The sequence below is a fragment of the Protopterus annectens genome, chromosome 2.part1 (genome assembly GCF_019279795.1).
Source record: "Protopterus annectens isolate FY-2018-M chromosome 2.part1, PAN1.0, whole genome shotgun sequence".
In the NCBI taxonomy this organism is placed as follows: domain Eukaryota; kingdom Metazoa; phylum Chordata; order Ceratodontiformes; family Protopteridae; genus Protopterus; species Protopterus annectens.
In genome coordinates, this window is record NC_056729.1 from 1,120,815,460 (window position 1) to 1,120,834,700 (window position 19,241).

General features: G+C 37.7%; 1 protein-coding gene across 1 annotated transcript in view; it reads right to left on the minus strand.

The window, feature by feature from the left end:
• Positions 1 to 19,241, minus strand: part of LOC122794350 (macoilin-like) — a 990,560-nt gene that overhangs the window by 71,727 nt on the left and 899,592 nt on the right. Inside the window, exon 10 of the mRNA XM_044062667.1 lies at positions 11,298 to 11,472. Within this exon, the coding sequence (XP_043918602.1) occupies positions 11,298 to 11,472 (175 nt within the window). The remainder of the gene's footprint in view (positions 1 to 11,297; positions 11,473 to 19,241) is intronic.

The window sequence follows — 19,241 nt, forward strand, 5'->3', positions numbered from 1 at the left end:
CGTGTGTAAGAACAAACAGCGAGATTGAACAATTTCACATTAAGAAGTTATGTCTTACCATAACGATCCATGTGAATTGTTTATCTCACCTTTGTTCTTACATTCCCCCCCTCCATCCCCCATCCTACGGTCTGGGAGAACGGTTTTTGATTAGATTCCTTTTCAGCCTTTTCTAGGTATGGTTGACATGTTATTAACATCAGTAATGGCATCTTTTATCCTCTACCTGGCAGTAGGGTTTCAGACAATTTGTAGTATTTGTTCATAAGTGCTTTAGACACATTTCTAAGAGGGATTCTTCTGGTATAGCAAACTAGATCTGAGGGTTAGCACCGGAGGATCATGGGATATTACTGTGCCTCGAGCTTTCTCGAAGATGCGAGCTAGTGATGCGGCCGACTTGGAGCCGAGGATCGGCTCTGAACCCGTGTGTAAGAACAAAGGCGAGATGAACAATTCACATGGATCGTTATGGTAAGACATAACTTCTTATTATCAACCTATTCCAGCATCCAAATTCAACCCTCTAGGATGTAAGGTGTGATAATTGAAAATCATTTTGTGTTCCAACCTATTTAATTAATTTCTAAAATTCTCTCCTAATAAATGTGGTCTAGCCAAAACACTAAAGTTGAATCCATTAATTTCACCCTTATGTATTGTAGCAAAATGAAAAGCCACAGGGCTATCCATATTTTTTCTCCTAATGTCCCTCAAATGTTCTAAAATACGAACCTTAACTTTTCTAGTTGTTTGTCCTATATACCACATAGGTTCTGCACAATTACAACCCAAAATGTACACTACCCCTGAAGAAGTGCAATCAAATCTTTCAAAAGCTACATATCTTCTACCATTAATTTTCTTCCCATGCATATTGCTAACCTTCTCACAGATGGAACACTGTTCACATCTAAACATTCCAAAATTCCCATCAAGAGAATGTATCAGTTTCTTGTTCAGTAACTCTTTTAGATTTTTATATCTACTATATGAGAAGATAACCCTCTTTGGAAATAAATGTCCGATAGAAGCATCATCACTAATTACATGCCATAACTGTTTGAAAATTTTTTCTATAATTTTTGAAAATTCTGAATACTTGGAAACGAAAAACATTTGTTCTTCATCATCAGCATTGCCTGAGCGTGCTCTCCTACAAACCCCTACATTTTTCTTTTTTTGTGTTAAATCATCATAAATCTTACAAAGTGAATCTTCAGCATAGCCTCTGGACAACAATCTGTCAAAAACTTCACCTAACATTTCTTCCCACAAAGTATGGTCAGATGTGTTCCTACAAATTCTCTTACACTCACTTTCAGGCAAAGCCTTAATGAGATGAGGCGGATGCATGCTACTTGCATGCAAAAAGTTATTAACGGCTGTTGGTTTTTTGAAGGGTTTGTACTGAATCAGGTTATCCCTTCCGACATAAAATTCAACATCCAAAAATGGCATGTTGCTCTTTGAAATTTCAAAACTAAATTTTAAACCATGTACATTTTTCTCCAATTCATCCATGAAAATTTTGAATAAAGAAATTTCACCCTTACAAACAAAAATCAAATCATCAATATAACGTTTGTAAAAAAACATGTTATTAACAAAAAAAGACGTTTGAAACATAAATTCCTTCTCAAACTCACCCATGTAAATTATAGCATAAGAGGGAGCAAAAGCTGCTCCCATGGCTGTTCCCCTAACCTGAAGATAAAAATATTTCTTCCACGTAAAATAATTGTGAGTTAAACTATATTCTAACAACGAAAGGAGATAACCTGTTCTAGGCCCTTCACCCATCACCTTTTGCATAGCCTGTAAACCCCATCATTTATCAATATTAGTATATAATGAACAAACGTCCACCGTAGCCAAATAATAATCTTCTTTCCATTCCATTAGGCATAATGCCTTACATACTTCTTCAGTGTTTTTAACATGTGAGACCACCTCGGGTAAATATTTTTTAAAATGAAAATCCAAAAATGTATTTACTTTTTCAACAAAAGATCCTATGCCTGATATAATTGGCCTTCCTGGTGGATTCACTACACTTTTATGGATTTTTGGTATTATGTAAATATACGGATGTCGTAACTCTGTATTTGTTAGCTTTGTAACATCACTACTATTAAAGAATCCCAACCTTTCACCTTTTTCCAATAAGTCATTCAATTCATCTTTATAAGATTGTAAAGGATTCCCGTCTAATTTGGCATAGGATTCTTCTGCTAGAATAGCTTCAACAATCTCTTCATACTTTACAGTATCCATTACCACCCAATTTCCACCCTTGTCCACTTGTCTCACAGTTATCTTATCTAACTTCATTCTAAAATCCTGTAGCACTTTCCATTCATTTTTATTAAGATTAAACACTTTCTTTTCCTTACAAAATGTTTTATATGACTTTTCAATACAAGAAATTAGAACTTGTTCAAATGAAGGGATAACGATAGAACATTTTGAAGGAGAAAAAGTACTATTGCTAGGAAGGTTGCATAGTTCTAAATGCCCATATCCTTCCCCAAAAGAATAAGCTGAACTATTAATATTGAACATACTGTTGTCATATGCACTAACAGCATCATACACATGATTTTCACCATCAACATCATCATGAAGCATAAAACTTTCATCATAATCATAAATACTCATGTTTAACAAATCATCTTCCAAAACATGTTCAGATATGGTCATATCTGAAAGGGATTTACGATTGGAAAAATATACCCTTAGGTATAATTTGCAAGTAAATCTCTTGATATCACATATGATATCAGCCAGGGAGGGAATTCTAGTAGGTACAAACTTAGTGCCTTTTATCAAAACATCATTCATCTCCCTGCTAATACCAATTTTAGAAAGATTCAGTACAGACAAACCTCCACAGTGAAAATTGTTACCAACAGTGTCCTTCATACTACTTTCATGTCTCACAATGTGACCCAATTGTGATGAGTCCCAGTCAGCGTCTTTAACATTATTTATGTCCGTATTATGTTCAACCAAAGTCTCATTAAAAGTTATATTATCAACACAAACAGTTTGATTTTGCTGCCATCTTGTAATGACACAAACAGGACTTACTTGTAGTTTTTTGGGGCATAGAAGTCGAAACAGTAGTTGACGAGGAACCAGTTTTCCTTTGATTCCTTTTGGATCGTGTCTGTGCATACACACCCGATTTCTTCACATTCTGATCCCCTTTACAGCTATCCGAACCTTCGCCAGAACACTCCATCACGATGTCCTCAAATGAAACGTTTTTGCGGCTTACGCCTATTTCGTTGGAAGAGTATGACGAACCATTATCATTTCCGATGATCCATCTTCTTGAATTCCGACGGAAATGGTGTCCCTTAGACAGCCAATCGAATATTTCATTTTTCTCATAGTCCTTGATGTCCCGCTTTAATTTGGACTTTTTTTGCTCCATGACCTCTCCTTCAAGTTTAGCAGTTTTATCATTTATATTCTTAAAATTGCTTTGGAATATGTTGTTGGAAATTTTGCCAGTCAACTCTTGCTGCAGTTCAATGATTTTCTTGTGCAAGCTCTCAATTGTTCTATTGTTTTTCTTAATTAGTATTTTCAACCAATTCAACAAACACTCTTGCGCTGCCTGCCTCCATTCCAGTAACAAATCCTTCTCACCAAAACCACCTGCTGGCAATTTGTCAATTCTCAGTCCTCTAGGTGTAATACTGAGATTTACATACTTCTCAAGTAGCTTGGTATTGTAGAATACTGTTACTTCTTTGGACATGGCATGCTCTAATCGAACAAAATCTTCAGTAAACAAGTTGTTATTGTCCGTAGCCCATAAATCTGACATTGCTAGTTTACTTTCCCTTTCCTTAAGTAATTCAGCAAACAGTAAATTCTCACCAGCAGTATTTCCTTCCATATTGCAACTCACAAAAAGTATACATCAGCACAAAACGAAACACTTCTAATCCAAAAACAACATCAAAGAAGAGCAAAGGAAGGAAAAAAATCAACTTTCAGGATGTATAAAAATCCATTTAATAATCCATACGTTCTGGTACCTCGGCAGTTCGCCTTCAGTGGAACAATTTCAAATACATTACATCCCCCATATATAGTGACATCATTTAATGAATCACAATCAATTAACCTTCAAATGCATTTTCTTAAAGCTCAAACACACAAAATGTCAATGAAATAAATACCACATACTTCAAATTTTTAGACTAATAAATTAATAAACTGTGCTGAAAAACACATTACTTATGCATATACGTATATCCTTCCTTTGCTCTTCTTTGTGCCTGTTCATGAGGTCCCAGCTTACTCTGTCAAATGCTTTCTCTGCACCAAGACTAACCAACAACAGTGTTCTTTTCTTACATTCTGCTTCCCTCTGGATCATCAGTGTTCTGTTAATGTTGTCAAATGTTTGCCTCCCCTCCACAACACCACACTGATCCATATCTATCAATTTTGGCATCACTTTTGCCATTTTTTAGCCATTACAGAAATAAACACTTTTCAATCATCGTTTAGTATTGAATTGGTCCTGTATGAAGCTGGATCTGATGGCTGTTACCCACTTTAGGTATTATAGCTACCACTGCTTTCTTCCAAGATGTTGGTACTGCTCCTCCTCTTAAAATACTGTTAAACAAAACCTTCCAGATCTTTATCAGTTTTTTCCCTCCTAGCTTCCAAACTTCCATTGGAATACTATCTATTCCTGGGGACTTTACTGTAGATTGGTTATGCATCATCATTTTTATCACATCTCCTCCTAGCCTCTTAGTAATTGAGCCGCATGTGCTTCTAACCTTGGCATATTTAATTCTTCCGTAAACATTTCCGTTTATACCTTTTCTTGCTTTCCATATTTCTCTACTTTATACAGACTTTCATAGAATTTCTGAAATATTTCTAATACCTCTACAGGATCTCTTACCTTCCTTCTTATAGGATCCCTAACCTTGGCAACAGCCCTTTCTACTTTCTGTTGTCTGAGTCATTGTGCTAAAAGTTTTTGTACTCTAGAGTTATTATCAAAAACAGTTGCTTAACCAAAATCTTTCTAAGCTCATGTATATTATCAAGATAATCCCTTATTTTCTGTTTAGCATCCTGCAGTTGCTCCTCTTCTTGTTTTGTGAGATCCCCCTATTCTGCAATATTTTAACATTTGTCAGTCCCTTTAAATAATGATTGTTACTTTATAACCATATCTCTCTTTCCTTTATTTCTGTCCTATTTTAAACTCCACTTTAATGTTATCCCACACCCTAGCTATATAGTCAGAAGAAATCTCTATCTTCTCTAATAGCTGTTGAAAATTTTTCACTACTCATTTCTTAAATTCCTCTGTTTTCAACAGATAGGTGAGAAAGTGCCAGTGTCTCATTTTTAATTCATTACCCAGTGTTTTTATTTTAGTTATTATTGGCGCATGATGTGAAATAGTTATTGGGTGCATATTAAGACCGTCAATTAAATGCACGTTTCTGTGAAATTTAAATTCTGTCTAGTCTAGCCCAGTTTTTGTATCTTGGCGAATAATATGTAAATTCACTCTGAAGTCCAAATACTGAATACACATGTTCCATGGCAAATATTTTCATAAATGTCTTCAAAAGTCTACCCTCCTTTTAATACTTTCCTTTCTAGGACCCCCAGTTACATCTTCACTACTTCAAATTAAATTCCAGCCTCCACCTATAAGTAATACTCCTTGCTGAAAGCTGATTATTTCTCCCATAATTTTTTTAAGCTCCATTATAGCAGTTTTAGGCAGAATATAAATACATGACAGTGTAATCCTCCTCCCTTGCCAGTAGCCCCTTTGTACTACAAATCTGTCATTATTATCTGTTTTATCCTCTTCTATCACTATTTGTGCTATTGCAGTTGATAAAAAGTACTCCTCTTTTACTTTGTCCCAGGTATTCTGCTGAATAACCATCCTGAAAACCTTTCTTATCAAATGCATACGTTCAGTTATTTTCAAGTGCGTCTCCTGTAGCATAGCTATTTGCACTCAGCATGTTTTAATATAGTTAACTATTCTTTCTTTTTTGTATTTATCTTTGAGACCATTGACATTTCTAAAGACATAGAAAGTATCATTGTATTAAAAAGTTTATTTCCACCTTTTATGTATACCAGCTTTTTAGTTAAATGTCTAGTTCCAGCTTTTGTGTTACATGCATATACTGTTTGGCATATTGAACTGTTTTGAAGTTTTTTTTTGTCATATCCATTTGAGCCTATGTCACATCTTACAAAACTTTTTTTTATTGAAAGACCTAAAAAACACACACCTAATACCTCCTAAATTTTTTTTACTTAACACTAACACACAAAACTATGTATATCTTCACATATCGAAGTTTTGCCCTCCTAATAGGTACCAATGTTTCAAACTAGCAGCCAAAATATTTAATAGAAATACTGTTGAGAACAAAAGTTGTTTTACTTAGAGTTACGTTTTCTTTTTTTTTGCCTGTTAGTGTCCTTCCAAGCATTAATAATAGAAGCATATCATATGCTTGTCAGTCCCACAGCAACTTTAACAAAGTCAACAAAAATCCAATCTTTCTCAGCCACTTTCTCCTGTAACTCCATATTTCAGAAATGTGATTGATGCTTTATAGTCTCACATTTATTCACTAATTTCAGTGTTGCTGGTCTTCTTCCGATTCATCTCCATCTCACCACCCAAGAGTCTGGTTCAAGTCCAAGTTACACCTGCATCTTATAATCAACTCTTGTGTTTTTTTTTTTCTTTCTGCATCTCAAGCATTTTCCTTTAAAAGACTGGAAAATGTTTTACTGGCAAAATCTCTCTAGCTTTATCATCAGAAGAATGAGAAGCAGAGTTCCCTTTTGTTTGATGGGTCACCCCTTGTTGGAGAAATATTTGTATTTCCTACTTAGCTTGTTCTACATCAAAAAATTACTTTGATCCTCCAGAAAAAAAATATTCTGATGACAGCTGGCTACAGCAGTTTGAATCTCAAACTTGCCAATTGACATTATCTGATCGCTTGAATAAATGTGCTTCTCTTCTGCCTGGTGTGCTGTGAACAATCATTTTCCACAAACACTCTACTGTCACCCATTTTTTAAGTATTTGCCATTCTGCTACAGTTTTGCCAGGATCAGCTCTTTCTGCTGGTATGATTGCATCTTTTCTAATACAAGTCTTAGTTGCTTTCTCATGGCCAGTTTTGGAGTATGCACATAATGTACCCTTTCAAATAAGAAATCCTGTTGTGGAATACCAGAGCAGTTACTTATTTGTGGTTTCATAAAATTAAAATGGTGTGCTCCTTCTAGTTTTTCAGGTACATCAGAAAATTTCAGGTTTTCTCTGCTTCCTCTGTCCTCTAACTCTGCCATTTTTGAAACAGCTGTTTTGAGCAATCTCACATTCAACCAGCCTTTTCTTCATTTTCACCTCTGATTCCTGTAGTTTTATCAATTAATTTGAATTGCTTTTTAATGGTTCTTCCATTTTTTCCAGCCTTTTGTTATTTCAGTTGATATACTCCTTCAATGTTTCATTTATTTTAATCAGCTCTGTGCACATTTACTTATTTTCCTCTAAATTACTGGAAGCAATCTCTTGTACCAAAGCTGGAACTTGAACTGCTTTTCACTAAACAGCTGCAGGGTTATTCCCAGTAAGTGTTTTCTCTTCACCTTTTCTAGTTAACTTTCTTTCAGGCTGTCTAAGTTTCTTCTCTTGTGGCATCCAGGCAGTGTACTTACTAGCTAGTAACTCAGTTATACTGAAACAGGCAGACTTACTGGCACTTAAATATCAGTTTCATTTTTCACACTGGGAGAGATGAAATTAAGTTGCTGATCAGTGTGCAGCCCTCTTGGAAAAAGGCACAGGGTTTCTTGAAAACAAATCCATACTTTATGCATCAGTGGTTTCAAAGTTTATCTTTATCTAACCTTTTATTAACTCTGTATTCTTTCTAGAGCCTAACAAGGAAGACATAATTTTGCTTAGTCTGAATGTCCAAAGGCAACTCAGATACTACTCGAACATAATAAAATACTTCAGGAAGTCCAATCAGGTATTATTTCCTGTGAAGATAAAATAAATGACAGCCAGTTGCAAAGTAGACAATTCGTAATAGTTGTTCCAAGCTTTTTTGTTTGCTATTCTCACCATTACAAATCACTTGTAGGCAAGGTTAAGACGTTCTGTGACCTTTTGAAAGAGGTGGACTCTCTTCATAGATGCAACAACTTGGTCATCTGTTCATACTTTTACAAAGCACTATAAACTGAATTCATATTTCAGGTCCAGAACTAGGTTTCCATGTACAATTTAACAGCGGTTGCTAGATTTATTTCTTTCTTCTCCTTGTTTTTTTAAGCTTGCTAGTTTTCCTAGATAGGTTAGGGTACTTCAACAGTGATCCACTATCTAACATAGTACACTTGTGTGAGAGGAACCTACCATAACAGTAGATGTTCTAATTGATCACCAATAAATTAGCTATCCCTTCCCACCACTTCGTCTACTGCTTTATTGTTGTTTGCCAGGTTGGATGTATAGATCCCTTGTATATATGTTTTTTGCATCTGTTTATATGTTTTATTATTTTTTTAGCATTTACTTTCAGGGCTGTAGTCTCATTTCTGGAAGCTAGAAAGCTTCCTGGTGCTTGAACTGCCTTTTATATGGGACTGTGCTCGAGCTCCTCACAGTAAGAACACATTTAGAGTGATGCCAAGGTCCAAAAAGCTAGCTGATTGGTCATTACTTTGCCAGAATATAACCCAAATATCTTACGCTACTGCAGCAGTGATCAACTGAAATATTTACTGTTAATTTCCACTAACACAGCTGTACTTTTTTATCTTTTTGGTGTTGGTCCTAAATGGGAACTTTGTCATTATACAATTAGCATTTCCGCTGGCATGCCCTATTTTTACACAACATTATTATACTTTCTCTGATGAGTTCTTAACATTGGTATTCATAAATATGTTGTACAAATGAATAGGGCTTGTATGCATTATTGTAAATATATGTGGAGTATCATCTACAAAGCAGTCATGTACCAGGAACACACTACGTGGCACAGGCTGGCTCAGGCATAATTTGTAAACACATCAACACTAAAATACAAGCATCTACCACTTCCAAAAGTTCTAGGTAGGCAGGTGTGAACTAACTGCACCTAAATAATAATAATAATAATAATAATAATAATAATAATAACTTATTCTGCTTGAAACTATAATTTACTAAATGTTCAATGTGTATTATTTTCTTGGAACTTTTCTCCCCAGGTCTCCATTGAAAATGGACATATATCCAGTCGGACTATCCCGGTCAACAAATGTAAAATAAATAAAAATACTAAACTCAACACCTGACTGGTCATCAGTGCAGATGTGCTGCTTCCACATAATACACCTTAAGAAAAACATCAGTTTTTGATGAGATGTCAAACTGTGTTAGACACTAAATATAAACTAAATGCAGAACACCACTGTCATAATATTGTGCAGGCAGGCAGTATACTACAAACATCTCTACTTTAGACATCAGGTGGTACCATCATGAGCCTACACTAACAACAGGCAATACAGGACAAGATCCCTATATATGAATCAGATGCAAATTGTTTGTGATTTGCAGTACTGACAGTGAGAATGAAATGTTTCTGCATCACTTGCCCAAACCTGCAATATATTAGCACCACAGGGAACATAGTATCATCTGCAATTATGTGCCTTAATCAATTGCAGTACTCCCAAGGCAATATGCTCATACTTACAAATCAGTGGCCACATGATTACCTGCAATTTTTACCCTTTCAGTGACTACTGCTAGTGTAATGCAGTTTGCTGACAGCAACCCTCACCATGTGCACATCTCCTTAAATTGTGGAGGCTGTCTGTGACTGCACAGTCCTACATTAAAGGACACTCTTCTGTAAGTCACTCTTTTGACCCACTCAATTGCAACTGTACAATGACTGTATGCCAGTTCTTACACTGTGTATAAATGCCAATCAGTGTTACTAGAAGCTAAACTAAACATGGGTGTCTTTTTAAATTGTAAAAATACCTAAATAAATTCATTATAAGATTAGGATTAATGAATTGTTATAAAATGCCATTATGTAAAGTTACTCACCTTACAGCAAAATATGACTAACTTGCCTTACTAACACCAGTGGTTGCAGTCTGATTAATATATTTGTGATAAGCTACTTCTTGGGTATAGCTTCTGAAAGAAACAGCTAAGTAACTTGTTACATCTGCTTAAGAATGCTTCTACATAAACCAACCAGCCTGGATAGACATTTTGTTGTCAGCTACTCTGCTATGACTTTGGCTTGATAAGTAGCCCTAGCAACTAGCAATGAGGATGGGAGTGGGTTTGACATTAACCAGCTGGTGCCCACTTCTGGCATTCTGGTGGATGGTGAGGAGGAAATATAATGCCATGGTAATATCTGGGGTGGGTTGTAGCTAGCAGGCTATCCAAGTGCTTTAGATGGGGGCAGTTACCATGAGGGTGTAGCTGTGAACAGTAGGAATGTGTACATGATGTAAAAACATTGCTGAAGTTAGTGCAAGCAGATGTACTCAGGAAAGAGAAGTAGTCAGTTATATACCTGATCCTACAACAGCTGAAAATAATGGTTCCAGATCTAGCATCTTTCCTGTGCCATTAGGCCTTATTCCCATATTTGCCAGGATAAATATGAATAGTACCACTGCAGTGATACAGAATTCCCATAATTGCCAAGATGAATATGTATAGGATCTCAGCAGTGATACAGAATTTCTATTCATGCCGAGATGCGTATGTAAAGGATCACTACAGTGATGCAGAATTCCCATCCTTGCCATGATGAATATGTACAGGATCTCAGCAGTGATGCAGAATTCCCATCCTTGCCATGATGAATATGTATAGGATCTCAGCAGTGATACAGAATTCCCATCCTTGCCTTGATGAATATGTATAGGATCTCAGCAGTGATACAGAATTTCTATTCATGCCGAGAAGAGTATGTAAAGGATCACTACAGTGATGCAGAATTCCCATCCTTGCCATGATGAATATGTAGAATATGTATAGGATCTCAGGGTTGATGAACTGTAGGAGTACAGGATGAACAGCTAGAGAATACAAACTTGGGGCACTGAAGTAAAAAGAAAAAAAATCATGTGACACACAAGTAATGCTCTTTTTGATTTACTTTTAGACTCATATTTCAGAGATGTAATTTTCATGTTCAGCGTTTTCTAATCTTACTTACCCTGGGCTATTTCCAGTTGCCGTCTTGCATCTCCAAGGGCTGAGAATAAATCAAGTTTAATTCTTGTCTCTGCACTTAGACTGGTCTCCAGGTGTTGAGTCTTATCTTGCATGGCTGTAAGTGCTGAAAGTAGTATTTCTGCATCCTGTTCACTGTCTCGATACCTGCAGAGTACCTACAATAATGGACACATTACCTGAAACACTTAATGTGATGTTCAGTCCTTATTAATTAACACAGCAAAAGTAAATAAAATGAATGTTTTTGCTGCAGCAGTACAGTGAAAAATACCAGCTGCACTAATATCAATGTACTACAAATACCAATTTTCTTTCTTAGGTGACCCCAGAACCTTTCTTTTTTTTTTTTTTTTTTTATATACTACGTTTTCACATGCCCTTCTCACAGTTCAGCAGTGGTGGCTAAAGCAGCCTATTACCACATAACAGCTGCACTCATATCTTTTACAAAGGATTATTCTATTCTATTATACAACGACCCCCCCATTAATATTCCAAAACATGCACGCTGATTGGTCAGCATGCCCATTGTAAATCAGACTTATACTAATAGAAAAAGGTCCAGTCACCCAGACTTTTTCCATTAGTATAAGTCTTGATGGACAGCAACGGAGAATGGAAGAGCTCCGTTGCGTTACCTCGCTATGTTAAATGAGTTTAACATAGTGAGATATCTTAAAAAAAGCAACAGAGATCTTCCTTTCTCCATTGCTTTTTTTAAAGCTGTCTTGCTATGTTAAACTCTTTTAACATAGTGAGACACCTTTTAAAAAGCAACGGAGATCTTCCTTTCTCCGTTGCTTCCACACACAGCTCTGATGTACTGCGTAATCATACGCATGCACAGTATATCAGAACTGCCGCAGAATACTGGACAGCTGCGGAAGGGCAGCAAGGAGGCATTATGCAATGCCATTATTTAAGAAAAACAAGTCTTTTTTTTTCTTAAATAATGTCATTGTATAATAGCAATAATCCACTTCTGCGTGTGGATAATGCTAGATTTACCCACGGTTGTCTTTGTTTGGCCACTCGGGCTTTGCCCTTGTGACCAAACCACACCAACTGTGGTTAAATCCAGCATTACCCACACCCAGGCATGGGTTATTGCTTAATTATACAATGAAGGCTCATTTGTATTCAAAAATGGGCATGCTGATTGGACAACCCAATCAGAGTGCCATTGTAAATTGAGCATACACCAAAAGAATACAGTCCAGCCGCTTTAGTATCATTAATTAGTCTGACTTTCTATTGACATATTATGAGGTACTGCGCAAAATAAAAGAAAAATAAGGTACATTCTTAAATATAAAGAAACAGAAACATATCTGATTTTCCTTCCATTTCTGCGCTATCCCTCGTAAAATGTTGATAAAGAAATGAAAAACAGCAATGAAGAAACTGATTTCTGCATTTCTTCTCCTGCATTACACTGCACTGACTCTGGGTACTCAAGTTGATAGCAATCTGAAGTTTGGCCACCACGTATCCACAGTACTAAGGAAATCATTCTATGTGGCGCATCTTGTACGTAAAAGCATCATATTTAAATCTAAGGATGATAAAATTCCATCAGACTTAACCCACATCTGACAAGTAACTGAGTACAATGCTCCCATTTGCATATAGTTCACCAGACACCTGCAACAAACGGAGAGACCACAAAGGTTTCTCACCAAGAAGTTACAGGGTACCCAAAACAAGTCTTATAAGGAAAGACTGAAAGGCATGTCACTGTATTCTGTCTCCTACAGGTTGCTAAGGCATGACCTGTGCCTGGCTTACAAGGCAGTCTCTGACTCGGCCCTGATGAAAATGGTACAAATTCGTAAATCAAACTACAGGAGGGTCACTCATTCCAGAGATCTTAACCAAACCTCTGACATGAACAGGTCATGCTGTAGAGATGGATACATTTCCCATAGACTGCCAGTTCTCAGAAACAAACTTACAATTCATGTGAAAGAGAGCCCCTCCCTGACCCTCTTCAAACACAACCTAGATCAATGGATGGGTGACCACAAATTCATATCTGGGGTGGTGCCCATGTCCCTCCTAGACAGATGAAGTCAATATTAGCTACCACAGACCCTTACCTCTGTGAACTTCACTCACCTAACCACCGAGAATTGGGGCAACTCAGGATAAATATGGCTAGGCTTGTAAAGACTCTGGGGCTATTAGCCTAGTAACCTCTCATGAACCTATGAAGATGCCCTACTTTTGCTTATAAGTTGTACAACACAGAATTACTTCCTCAAGGCTAAATTACTGTCTACATGTGTTCCCAAGTCCCTGACTACTGGGTCAACTCTTAGGAATGTGTTCCCAATATTCTAGTTACCAGGAATGCATGACTTCCTGAAGGATACTATTATGCATTTCTTGGCATTTAGTTTTAGTCCATGCCTCTGACACAGGTTATTTTCTGTGTTAGTCCTTCCTGGAGAATATTAGTGTTAGCGGGGGATTCTATGACTATTACTTATTTGCAATCATCTGAAAATTTAGTCAGCCCTTGACATTGGATTTGACTTTAGAGAAGTAAATGCCAGAAAGCAGTTGCCCCAGGATCCACCTCTGAGAGATGCTGCTTGTGACTGACCTCTTTGTAGAGGTGGACTCCCCAATTCTAACCTCCTGAATCTTGTCTAAGAGAATTCTGGCTCTTTACTGGGTGACACAGAGTTTCCACCTAACTTCTTGAGTTTTCAGCGATGCTCGAGTTGGGTAATGTGTCAAATACCTTAGCCAGGTCAAAGTAGGCAGTGTGAACAGTTTTGCCATCATCCATTGTTTTGGTAACCTTCTCAAAGAAGTCCACCAGGTTCAGTATAATGACTTGCCCTTGACAAAACCAAATTGGGTTGGGTCCAGTGTCTAGAGGTGTCCTATGTCATTGTGGATCATTTTCATGATAGTTCTTTCTATGACTTTGCATATGAGACTAATGAGATTTACGGATCTGTAGTTTCCAGGTTCTATAGATGGCCCACCTTTGTGTAGAGGGATGACAGTTGCTGTTCTCCATTCAAGAGGCAAGAACCTGTGTGGAGGCTACATTTAATTAGAGATTTTCCAAAGGACCTAATAGGTCATGTTTCATGCTGTTTATAAGGCATCCTGAAATATTGTCTGGGCCCATCAATGCAGTGTTCTTGGCCTTAAGAGAGAGAGAAACTGGAGACCTGTTCCCTAGTAACAGTATGGGGAGTTATATTTGATGGTATTCCCTGAGGGGAGGTTAATGTGGAGAGAGAGGAGTAAAGTTAGAAGTGAATTGGTCTGCCAGATTTGTTGCATCTTCTGGCTAGTATAGGTGGCTCCATTAACATTGAGCACTGCACAAAACTGTGTGTTGCCTTTGAGGTTGTGGGCATAGCTAAAGAATGTTTTGTGGTTATCCTTCACCTGGGAGGTCAAATTTACCCCAGATATGGCCTTAGTAGACTTCTATTTGTCCTCTTGAATTGTTTTTTTTAGTTTGATGAGAGTGTTTTTATCCTGCTGGGTGCTGCACCTTCTCATTTTTGACATGATTTTCTACCTTCTGTTATACAGCCTATTGATGTTGTGATTCCATTAGAGTGTTTTGTTTTTTGAGTTAGTTCTCTACTTATTCTGGGTGGGTACAGCTGCATCTATGCAGCAATTAGCATGCTTGTACAGGGTATCTATGAACAGTTCCACATAGGCAGCAGTGTTCTTAGAGTTTTTGGGGGCTTGAAATTTTCCAAGGTGTTAACAGAGATAGTAGGAGAGTTCATATCCAAATCAACAGACCCATTTTTACCTGGTCTAATGCTCATACCTTTAAATCCTGTTAAAAACTAGACATTCAGTACAGATCTAGGACCTCCTTTGACTCCATCATTTTGTGGAATATTCTCTCATGATATTACTCATTTACCTGGCTGGGTCTCTGTCCCACAGTTGAGGCAGACAGAAAAGACTACATTGGCTACAAACATTATGTGCTTACCATAATGCTAGATCATTCTTTTATTTTTCCATGTCTCAACCTCCCTCTCCACCCTCTGTCACCTCCCAAATTGTCACTAGCATCTGCACTCCTGGTGGACATTGTAGACTTTTCTGAAGTCTTTTATGGAGATTTTTGATCTAACCATTAGTCTGTTGTTAGGGGGACTTTGAATATGCAAATCAGTATGGCATGGCCAACTCAATCTGAAGAGAGTTGGTTGTGCAGAGCATTATGGGAGTGGAGGTGGACCTTTGGAGCTGAAGATTCTGAAGTGATGTCTTCTGATCCAGTAGCCCAGAGTTTGAGACTTACAGACGGAGACAACATGAATTATGATAAGTACATAACTTTCATTTTTGGATGCAGCTCTATTTTGTTGATATTTACTGTTTAATGTTTGATATTTTCTGTCAATATTTTTGCTGTTTAGATTATTTTAATTATATCCCTCTCTCTCTCTATATATATATATATATATATATATATATATATATATATATATATAATTTCAGTGAGTGCAAACCAGACTTATTATATTAGATATCCAAAAAAGAGTCAAGTCTAAAACAGGTAAGGCGACCTCTTCACCCTTGTATGTGAAATAAATTTCAGTTCCTTCTTTGTCACAACCTAGTTGACTACTGTGATTGATTTTTACTACTGCCTTATTTAACACAGGGAAATCAGTCTCTCTTTTTTAGCTTATTAACTTACTGACTGCATGCCTCATGGACACATTACACGACTTTGCACTTTTGTTCTGCTGACTGTTGTGTTATTGAGTTTAAACAACATTGTACTTTTGTGCCTTGTTGGTATTGTACTGTTGTTCACTTTGCTTTGATGACTATAGTGATATTAAGTTTAAATAATTATGTGCTATTGCACCTTGTTATTTTGATACTTTTGCTCACTAATGAGTATATCTAAGATAAAACTGCAGCACCACCTGTTACTAATGCTAGGTATATAAAAACAAATTAACTTATTATCTAATTGCACTTTTGATCATTGGTGTGGCTGTATTTCTGCTTGATACTGATTACTGCCGTGTTTACATTATGTAAAGCTACTGCACTATAGTACTGGATTAGAGAGTACAGAGTTACTTATGTGATATACTTTTAAATCACTTTGTTGACTGCTATACTGATACTGCAATGAACATGGTGTACAATTACTGTATTTGAAAGTACTTATTTAGGTAATGTGCAACAGTTACAGTTACTGCACCTGGTTGTATTAGAATGCCCATTGCTCATTGTTTTACTAGTTAGGTAGAGACTACGTTAAACTACTGAATAAAGCTACTTGATTTAATTTTGCCATTTGTTACTGATTTCTTTATTGATCCTACATATTTTGTTACTTTTACATTTGCTTTTGTATGGGTGACTGCTACAGTAACCACAGATCATTTTTTTAATCCTTTAGCTAATATCCTTTATTTTTGTAGTGCAGCCAATTACCCCACTCTGTCTTATACCAAGTGTAAGTTAATAACCTATCCTGTTTTGTTATACATCATTGTCTGAAATAGCCAATATGGAATCTCAGTCAGTCAGCTTGTAGACTATCATCTCACCTTAGAACACATTTAGTAAGCACAACACATGTGCAGCAATGAACAATTCCACTAAACCAATTTACACAGAGGTTGTTAAGAGAACATTGCTTAAGTCTCTCAGGCTAAAAATTAAGAAACTTAGACATTTGTTTACACAGCAGCACACCTACCCTCACCCTTCACACCCCCAGCCAGTACACATACCTATAAGAAACACAAGGGTGCAGACTCCAAGCACTTATGGTCCACTGAGACTGCCACTACTCATGGTGATATTTTAGTAATAGGTGACTCTATTATTCAGCATGTGAACCCCACCCTCAAGGGCTGTTAGATCTCTTTATACTAAAAAAATATGATTATGACCCCAAGCCGTGGGCAGCAAAACAAAATGAGGTGGAGCTGCAATATATATAAAAGACGCACACACCTCTAGGCTGGTCAAATGGTATGATGCACAGGAAATACTCCAGATGCAGTTAACAACTGACAAGACCCCTATTCAAATCATAGCTAGCTACAGGCCTCTAACTTTGACTCAAGATGCCCACTCCACCTGTCTGGACCTCTTTGAACCTATCAAAATTCAACCCTTTACCCTGATCCTGAGCGACTTTAACTATCCAACCATAGATGGGAAGAAACACTCATGCCATAACACAAATGCCCAGAGATTCCTAGATTTCATCAATGGAAATCCCTTGGACCAGTTGGTTGACACCCCCACAAGAGGTGAAAATATCTTGGACTAGGTATTAACCAACATGAGTAACCACTACAGCATCCCTGCAGTGTTATCATCCCTGGTAAGAGCCGACCACAAAGCAGTCACTTTCGAAGTCATCATCTCACCCCCTACCCCCACCCCCCAGCTAGGGTCAAACAAAAAAACTTCTCCAAAGCTGATTACAACCTTCTGAGGGAAGATATGAACAGCTTCACAGCCTCCTCCCCTTCACAGAAACTGGTACATATGTCCAGACTTACACCAAAGTACTATATGAGCATTTATATAGCTGCATGGAATTAGGAATACCATCAGGACGAAATCCTCCTCCTCAAGGAAGCGTAAACCTGTCTGGTAGACATCTACAATAAATAAACTCTATAATAATAGGAAAAAATTGCTGTCCAGGACCAAGAAGGAACAGGTATCTACTTGGAAGAAATTTCTCGTTAGCCTGAACAAGCAAATAAGAGCACTAGTGAAAACCTCCAAAGCAAACTTTGAGTCCAAACTGGCCACATCTACTAAAGACAATCATAAGGCTTTCTTCACATATGTCCGCAATCTCAAGGAAAGCACCCAGATCTGCTCAGAACTGGTGATCATGGACACCACATACAGAAACCTTGTTGATATAGCCAACCTGCTGTCAGACAGGTTCAGTGAAAACTTCACTCCTCTATCCTCCCATCAGTAAAACAGGACATCCTCAGTACCTGGCCCCCTCACCTTATCTCTAGGGAGAAAATCATCACTGCCCTCTAAAAAGGCAAAAAAATACAGCCTCCATGGTACCCGATAACATCCCAGGTTGCATCCTACATGAACTCAGCCCGGAACTTGCAGCACCATTAGGTACCCTATTCAACCACAGCTTGAGTACTGGCTTCATCCTAGACAAATGGAGGACAGCTACTGTCACCCTTTTGCACAAAGGTGGATCATCATCCTGTCCAGGAACTTATAGACTCATCAGCCTAACTAGCCTGATCTGCAAGGCCATAGAGCGGATTATCATGGATCTCATTAACAAGTTCATAGGTTCATAGGTTCATACTAGGCTATCTGCCCAAGGGCATTTATAAGCCTAGCCAGAGTTTTGTGGCTTTCGCCACCCCTTTAGTTTGGAGGATACTATGCCCATTATTTTGCTGTGCCTCTGTCGGGCAGAGACACTGAGATAATCCCTGGGGTATATCTGCGATCTCCCATCCATTGGTCAAGATTTCTCTTGAACAAAGCCAGCGAGGTGCTCTGCCTCACATGTACCGGGATTTTGTTCCACAGCATAGGGAGTCTCTGGGTGATGAATCTGTCCCTCCAGCACGTCCTATTAATAACCGTGTCAAGGTTTAAGTCTCCCGCCCTTGTAGTTCTGAGGGATCTAGATTTTTTGAGGTGAAGCATGTTCATCAATTCTGGGTTGGACATGGCCTTGTATGTCAGGCACAGGTCACCTCTGAGCAGACGGTAAGCGACTGAGTAGAGCTGAAGTTCCTTCAGTCGGGCAGCATAGGACATATTTTTGTGACCCTTTATCTTTTTGGTGAGGAACTTTTGGGGCCTTTCCGGTTGCTGCAGGTGTCATGTCAGATACATTCCGAATGGGGCATTGTACTCAATCATTGGCCTGATGAGTGAT